Consider the following 8,971-nt stretch of genomic DNA (forward strand, 5'->3'; position numbering starts at 1 on the left):
ACCTATTCAGACGCTTCATCCCAGTCGAGCACCTTGACCAACCAAGCATTGAAAAGGTTGAGCAGCCGGACTTAATGCAGATTGACGAGGATCCATATGGCAATGGCCAAGCAGAGGCATCCAACAAGATCGTGCTGGACTGCCAGAAGAAAAGACTGGAAGGCGCAGAAAGAAAATGGGTTGAAGAGCTACCAGGAGTCCTATGGGCCGCACAACCAAAAGGAGATCGACCTGCGAGACACTATTTTCCCTGGCTTATGGGACCGAAGCAATCATCGCCTCACACATCATAGTTCCATCCATGAGCATTGAGGTGAGCAGTCTTGACCAAAACTGCAAGCAAATGAAAGTCAACCTTGATATGCTTGAAGAAGAACGGGAGAAGGCCATTGTTTGAGTTGCAGCTTACCAGCTCGGTTCCAAGCAGGCGACAAACCTTACCTTCGTTGAAGACAACTTACTTTCAAGTACTTCTTCAACAGAGTATTTTTTGAGCGTTATGTCCCTGACATACACATACAGGTGATGAGCCTTTCCTCCGTTGAAGACAAATTACTTTCAAGTGCTTCTTCAACAGAGTATTTTTCAAGCGCTATGTCCCAGACATACACATACAGGCGATGAGCCTTACCTCTATTAAAGGCATGCTACTTTCGAGTGCAAACTCAATTGAGTCTTTTTCAAGCGCTATGTCCCCGACATACACATGCAAGGGACGAGCCTTACCTCTATTGAAGGCAAGCTGTGGATGGAATGAGATGAATGATACATGATAGGTGTAAAGTGTTTTTCTAAAGCATATGTGGAAGCGTTTGTGGTGATTTTGTATAGATGGATTAGGTTAGGTTTTAAAGTATATTATGTCCTTTATCGTATTTTTTGTTTTTTTTTGTTTTTTGTTTTAATACAAGCTAATATTAGGAGATAGAGTATTTGAACACAAGATCTCGAATGCAGGAATAATTACTAGTAACCACTCAAACTACAAGTCTCTTGCCTTTATCACCTTTTTAATTATGCTATGTAGAAAAGTCGATGGTTACTGTGTAACCATTCATAGTCAGTTGGAGTTATATATATGTGTGTGTGTACAATTAATCATATTATTGGAAATCTTTTTTGCTTTAAAAGAGCAACGCTCAAAGAGTCAACTTAAAAGGAGGTTTTGGGCTTAAGCAAGCAAAGGTGGCCGCCTACGCCCACCAAAAGGGCCTCTAATTTTAACAAACTCTCTCTCTCTCTCTCTCTCTCTCTCTCTCTCTCTCTCTCTCTATATATATATATATATACTTTTTTTTTTTATTAAAAAAAATTTTATGCTGAAATATTTATAATAAAAAAGTCAAGTTATTCATTGAACGAACAGTCTAAGCCAATTAACCTAGTTGAATATATTTAAGAAATAAAACACATTAAAGCCAATTTCACGTATATGAACTCTGAAAAGTAAGCTCTCCAACAATAAACACTTATTGGCTTTACCAATTTTTTCTCAATGATTCAACGAAGAGGGAAGTCCTTGTTTAACAGGTATGGTGGTTGACAATTTCTCTAATTATGAATTTGAAATTTTTTTTTTTTAAATTCCCTTTTGTTAACAATTTCGTGGTATAAAGAATAAGTTTGGGAAATAATTTTAGAATTTAGAAATTTTTACATAAGATTCTCAATTTTGAAGAAGTAGTGTTACTAATACTACATAATAGAAACTGATATTTCATAAAGAATTGGACGAAATTTGTTCCCCCTTTCTTGTTTTGGAAATGCCATGGATATTTGCAATATCAACCTAACTTTACCAATAAATTTGGATATTTTTTAAAAAAATTTTAAAAAAAAGTGAGAAACAAATTAAAATGAGTCATCCAGTTAAGTTTTTCCCTGGACTTAATTTCTCACATGAAATGAGTCATATGGTTTTACAATGGACCTCATATTTTTTTGTAGGAGATGATATAAAGAAAGTTGAGGAAAAAGAAGTTAGGATGTTTCCATATGCGCTACCAGTAATACCAGATTCGCGAGCCAACCCGATACAACTGACTGTGGTTGCCTTTGATTTCCGTGTTTCTACTCCTCTCTGTCACATTAGTTCAAACCCTTTGAATTTAAACAAATTTGCTTTCTGTATATGCTGGAACGTTAAACAAACCTCATCACTGTTACATATGCCTACATATTCTCAAGGCATTACATATTGACTTTATATCCCCACCTTTGCCTTTCGGATCAAAAGAGGCTGCCAGGCACGAAACCATGGCGACGGGCAACCTAACATTAGCCCCCAAGAATATTACTGAGTGTCTTGATTTCCCTGCTAACGTACATTCGGAGGGCATTTTAAACTACAATACAGCTGCTGGGATGCCACATACCCTTCCCAATCTGGAGATGCAGATGGTCTTAATTTTTCTCGTGACGAAAGCCTTCTATGCCATTTTGCGCTATCTTGGAGTTCCAAGATTCACCACCCAAATTATCGTACGTGCTTTTTTCTACAAGATAGCAATGTAGTTGGTAAATATAACATTACTCTTTTGACACACACACACACATATGCATTATTATTCTTTTGTCCTTTGATTTGAGCAGTCTTACTACTCTTAGTTGTATTGTTACTGAATGCTTGAGATGAATTTTTGTTAAGCAGACAGGCCTAATCCTCGGTCCTACATTCCTTGGGAAATTACCAATGTTGAAGCAATACCTTTTTAATCTACAAAGCCAAGAAATAATTGGTGTGCTGAGTGAGTTTGGCTATGGGCTCTTTATGTTTCTCATTGGAGTGAAAATGGATTTGGGAATGATAATGAGGACAGGGCAAAAGGCCTTGTGCACGGGTGTTGCCTGTGTCGTGGTGCCTTTAGTAGTCGGTATTCTTGTCCAAACACAGCTCACCTCTTCTTACTTTAACCTAACTGAACAAGAAATATTCAAGCTTTCATTTGTGACTGCATCACATTGTTTGACTCCGTTTCCGGTTGTTGCTTGCCTTCTTGAGGACCTCAAGATCTTGAATTCGGAGATAGGGAGATTAGGCATGTCTGCAGCATTGGTCAGTGACATTTGTAGTGTGTTCCTGCAATTTGTGGGCACAATAGCTAGAATGGTAAAACAGGAATGGTCAAGATTTACTATATTGGGCATAGGATCAAGCATTGGCTATATCATTGTTGTCGCGTCCATACTCAGACCGGCAATGTACTGGGTGATCAGGCACACCCCTAAAAACAGGCCTGTCAAAAAAGCCTATCTCAATATCATCATCGTCGTTGTGCTTTCATCTGGGGTGCTTTCGCATATGTATGGCCAAAGTTTTCATTTTGGTCCGTTTATACTTGGTTTGGCTGTCCCAGCGGGACCACCATTGGGATCAGCCATTGAAGCCAACCTCGGTTTGTTCGTCTCTGATGTGCTTCTTCCAATATTTGTGACTACATGTTCCATGAGGGTAGACTTTTCGTGGCTTAGTTATTTTAAAACTGACGCATTCACGCAAATCAATGGAATCCTTATCGTCCTCGTTCTTGTGACCAAATTCTTAGCCTCCATTGTTCCTCCGTTGTATTGCAACCTGCCCTTCAGTGATGCATTGACAGTTGCTCTCATTTTGAGTTGCAAAGGCATTGTCAACCTTGCCGCCTATACCGATCTCAGAGACAATCAGGTACCCCTCCCTCTTTTCTCTATCCAACGTTGTCTCTAGAACTTAGTAAAAGAGTAATTAATGATTAAACACATTAGCTACATTATGTGACAATTGTTGTATCTATATCTATATATATAAAGCAAAAGGTGGAGAATGGTAAAACATTCAAAATATCAGAAAATGCTCTTGATTAATGCAAACATTAAGAATTGAAATTATTAATTAAATGAGGATAATATAATAAATTCACACATTTTCATATTTAAAAAATAAAAAAAAATTAAAGAAAAATCATATAATGGATCCTCTTTTTATAGAACAAAACTACCCCATTATTTTTTTTAATTCTAAAATAAATTTGAAATTATAAAATAAATATAAAAAAAGCCTCTCTCAAGCGCAACGCGTGCGGAGAGGCTAATTAATAATTAAACACAACAATTGTTGTAAATATGTATGATGTAACGAGCTAATGTGGTAAGAAAATATTTATGATTCCTCTCCCAGCAAAATCATACTTGTTTTGTTTTTTCCCTTTCATTATTAACCACTGTCTCTAATACTTTTTTCTTTTTTAAAAATAAACGCACAGATCATCAATGACCCAAGCTATGTTTTGGCAATTACTAGCATTTTAGTGACTGCAACTCTTGTACCGATTGCGGTGAAGTACCTCTATGATCCTTCAAGGAAATACGCAGGCTACCAGAAAAGAAATATGATGCATTTGAAACCCAATGCTGAGCTCAAAATACTTGCCTGCATACATAGGTCCGCTAATATGCCTGCAGTCATCAATCTACTTGATGCAGCATGTCCATCTAAAGAGAACCCCATTGGTGTTTATGTTCTTCACCTTATTGAATTAGTTGGCAGGGCCTCCCCTATTTTCATCTCCCACGAATTGCACAAAAACTCTGTCTCCAATGTTTCATACTCAGACGATATCCTTCTTTACTTCAATCAGTTTGTAAGGGAAAATCTAGGGGCTGTTTCTCTAAGCCTCTTCACAGCAATCTCTGCACCAAAATACATGTATGAAGACATATGCCACCTTGCATTGGACAAGCTTGTGTCCCTAATCGTGCTCCCATTTCACCGGAGATGGTCCATTGACGGGTCTGTGGAGTCAGAAGACATCAACATCAGGACCCTAAATTGCGGTGTCCTAGATAGAGCCCCATGCTCTGTTGGAATCCTTGTAGACCGCAGCCATTTAGGCCGATCCACCTCCACTGTATCACCTCAGTCATCCTTCTCGGTGGCAATAATCTTCTTGGGTGGTAAAGATGACAGGGAGGCAATAGCATTTTCCAAAAGAATGGCCAAGGACTCGACGATTAGCCTAACTGTGATCCGGCTTGTTCCCAGGACTAATGAAGCTGTTGGCTCGGATTGGGATCTTGATACAGAGGGGTTGAAGTATTTTAGAGATGATGATGTAGATGAGCGGTTTGTGATGTACTTGGAGGAGGCTGTGAAAGATGGGCCTCAGACAGCTTTATTACTTCGGTATATTGTGGATCAGTATGACCTAATTATAGTAGGGAGAAGGTATAATGTACAGTCCCCTCAGACCGCAGGGCTTTCAGAATGGACTGAATTTCCAGAGCTGGGGACCGTAGGGGACTTGCTTGCATCTCCAGATATCAATTGTAGAGCTTCTATTCTTGTGGTACAGCAGCAAAGGATGGTGACAAAATAAAATCTGACCCTGGCTGGCCAAGTGCAAGAGTTCTTGGCCTTCTAGCCTTCTAGCCTTCTCACTGGGCACAAATTTAAGTTATATGTAGAGATGTTCAAGTGCAATATTCATCACCTTGACCATTGTCTTTGGATGATTAAGTGAGGGCTTGAATTCAAGTTTTCCTCATTATTGGGATTTTTTCCCTTACTCAATTTTTTTTTAAACCTAGGTTTAACGATCAAATGTTTTTTGGTGTAAAGTTCACAGGGGATTGTTCGCTTTAATTACCACAATTTTGAAAGTCCGAACTCTCTGCTAATATTATTTTTCTAATGTCGATACATTGGTTTTATTTTAAAAAGACATTGGACATTAAGCAACAACAGAAACAGATAACCGCGCTGAAGATTTTAATAATTATATTAGTTAGTTGTGACTTACACTTTATTTTATGGGTTAATTATAGTAAACTCCCCAACTTATAGGGTCATTTACGAGTCCATACTCGATTTTGAAGACATTTACCAGTACATACTCAACGTCACGGAAAATCTACATATTGTCCCCTCCGTTAGCCAAGTCACTGTTAAATGCTAACATGTCAAAAGTACGACCCCTTTTTTTTGATGACGTGGACTTCCACGTGGACTAAAAATTAATAAAAATATTATGTTTAAATTATTTAAAAATTATTTAAAAATCTCTCTCTCTCTCTCTCTCTCTCTCTCTCTTCCTCCATCGCCTCTACCACCAAACCTTCCATCCGTCCTCCTCTACCAAAAAGTAAAGAAACAACCCAGCTCGCTCCCCCCCACCCTCCACAAAATCTCATTGTCCCCGACCCCATCCTTATTCCCCCACCCCCATATCATCATCCCACTTCCAGAGCCGTGGTTGGGTGGACACAAAACCCATATGAACTTAAACTCTGGACCAGGTTCAAACCCAAACCTTTCATCCTCACAATATCCATCATCCCCAGACCCTCTGCAAAATTAGAACTAAGCCAAACCCTAGAATCGGAAGAAAATTTGCAGCGGAATTGCTAGAAGTGGGAAAGAAGACTGACCATAATGAAATCATGGAGTGAATTGACTGGGTTGGAGCTCTCTTCGGTAGAAAGAGGCTCGAGCCTGAGGTGGCCACTGTGGCCTGAGAACTCGACTCAAAACGAGAGCCCATTTGCTGCAACAATCGGATCCATTTTTCGGGCTCCAAGGTTTTGAGTGTTTTTGGGGTTCAAAGCACTCTGCTTCTGGGTTTTGGGTGCCGTCATTATCACCACTTAACTCTGCCTTTGGTTAGTATCAATTGGGATTTTGTGATGAACCAGTCTGTGGCTCTGTTTAATTCCCAAATACCCGAGCGAGCATTCAAATATCTCTCCCTACATTCATTCGTGAGGGCACTCTTAATGGGTTGAAGTTGGTTTTGTTGTTGGCAACTTTTGGTAAGCAGAGGGAGGTGGAATTTGGTTTTATATCAGAGAGAGAGAGAGAGAGAGAGAGAGAGAGAGAGAGAGAGAGAACGACATTGGAGGTGGGTTTGGGGTGGATCGACGAAGGGTTAAGTCGGAGGATGGGAGGATGGGGGTTGGCTGGGTGGGATGATGAGAGGTTACTGGTGGGTCGTCAGGCAATGGTGGAAGTTCCAGAGAGAGAAAGATGCCAGGGGGTGGGAAGAGAGAGACGAAGATAAAAAAATTTCTTTTGATTTTTGCCAGATTTTTAATTTTAATTTTTAAAATTAATTTAACAATAATAAATAATTTAAACAGTAAAATATTTTTTTATTATTTTTGGTCCACGTCATAAAAAAAAGGGGTCTCACTTTTGACACATTAGCATTTAACAGACTGAACAGTTTGGCTAACGAAGGGGGTAATTTGTAAGTTTTCCGTGACGTTGAGTATGTACTGGTAAATGTTCTCAAAATCGGATATGGACTCGTAAATGACCCTATAAGTTGGGAGTTTACTGTAGTTTACCCTTATTTTATCAATGAAGATGAATGATTCAAACTTGTGGACTCTTTCAATATTCGAAAGAAATATATCACTAAATTGAAAACTAGTTGGTGTCACTTATGATTATTAAGATAGATATTATTGTTCAGATTCAAAATTTGAGCATTTTTACAATACCTGCCTCAAAGGAAAAACTCTCTTTTACTGGTATAATTTATCATGTAACTTACAGAACTACGATTTGAGTGTATATATATATATATTCACAGTCCCCTTCTATTGAGGGATTATTTGAGGGACGCCCTTTAGGGTACCCTACAATTTTTTTCCCAATGATCCAAACCATTTATTTTTTAGGTCTTCATTTATAGATCATCCTTACAAAAAATTAGACAAATCGGAAACCGTTTCGACATCCAATTGTGTCTTACAAAATCAATGAACACGGTGCTTCAAGAAAATGCTAAAATTTCAATCACTTAATTGAGTGGTCAAATGATATCGGATTCAAGTGATTTTTTGTAGAGATGATCTTTGAATGAGTATCTACAAAATAGACGGTTTGGATTAGTGAAATACAATCCGGAGTAGGGCCTACAAGGGGTGTCCCTCAAATAAGCTTATTTGAAGGATCCCTCAATGAAAGCTCTCTGTATATATTCATATTCAATTGTTGTCACCCTTGATATATATTATGCACAATCATATTATTCGAAACGTTTTCCACCTCTCACGCAAATGCTACTTGAACCAAACCTGTGGTGAACAGTCTTTTTGACCTTCAAATAAAGGGCAACGCTCAAAGAGCCAACTTAAAAGGTTTGACCAGCCCGCATCGTCCTCCTATCCATCACCTCCATACTTTGCTTCCTCCAAGCTTTTACGCACTCTGTGTGTCTCTCATCCATGCATGCATGTGCGCCTACATCTCTCCCTCTCTCTCTCTCTCTCTCTGGATAACATTTTGGTGAGGCTGCAAGCTGCCTTAAGCTTCTGAATGATTCGATTGCAATGAATAATAAAACACAAGCATTGTCTAATGGCACCTGGGTATGCCAAGCCCAGAAAGGGTCAAGATCAAAAGGTTTCTTTTTTGGTGATAACCCTTTGGACTTCCCGACCACGATTCTCTATGTACAGCTTTCTATATCTGCCTTACTCACCTCTTTCTTGCAATTCATTCTCAACCCTCTTGGTGAGAGTACTTTCACCTCACAAATGCTCGTACGTTCCTATCCTATTTACATTTCAAAATCAATATTTTGGTTTTTTTTTTTTTTCCATTTTAAAGTACGTAATACACACTGGGAATGAAAAAATGGTTGTATTATCATTTTCCCAAGTACCAATCTACAATACCTGGTAAATTTTCGATATTTGGTCAATTGATATTTCAAAATATCTACGTACCAAATGTCAATATAATATATATCCATAATATACCAGATAATGTAAATTGATATGTGTTTTAAAACACTATTTTCTCTTAACCAATTTTATATGTGATGACTGATGATATATATATCAGGTAGGTATCATATTGGGGCCATCAGTCTTAGGAGGAGGCAATGTGTTTGCAGATACTGTTTTCCCAATGAAAAGTTTTTACATCAGCGAAACCTTTGCCTTCTTTGGCGTCATGTTGTTCTTATTCCTAGTTGGAGTCAAA

General features: G+C 38.5%; 1 protein-coding gene across 1 annotated transcript; it reads left to right on the forward strand.

Annotated features, from left to right (window-relative positions):
- LOC18775523 (cation/H(+) antiporter 4) lies at positions 2,257 to 5,354 on the forward strand. Its single transcript, XM_007206472.2, has 3 exons — positions 2,257 to 2,481; positions 2,651 to 3,667; positions 4,242 to 5,354. Exons 1-3 carry the CDS (start codon positions 2,257 to 2,259, stop codon positions 5,352 to 5,354), a joined length of 2,355 nt encoding a protein of 784 aa, XP_007206534.2.

This window comes from Prunus persica, chromosome G6 (genome assembly GCF_000346465.2).
Source record: "Prunus persica cultivar Lovell chromosome G6, Prunus_persica_NCBIv2, whole genome shotgun sequence".
Taxonomy (NCBI): Eukaryota; Viridiplantae; Streptophyta; class Magnoliopsida; order Rosales; family Rosaceae; genus Prunus; species Prunus persica.

Bases quoted from the DNA above. Each gene is read 5' to 3' on its own strand.
- LOC18775523 (XM_007206472.2), top strand. From the start codon at position 2,257: ATGGCGACGGGCAACCTAACATTAGCCCCCAAGAATATTACTGAGTGT. The intron at 2,482-2,650 runs GTACGTGCTTTT...TTTGTTAAGCAG, and splicing joins GATTCACCACCCAAATTATC to ACAGGCCTAATCCTCGGTCC. The intron at 3,668-4,241 runs GTACCCCTCCCT...ATAAACGCACAG, and splicing joins CCGATCTCAGAGACAATCAG to ATCATCAATGACCCAAGCTA.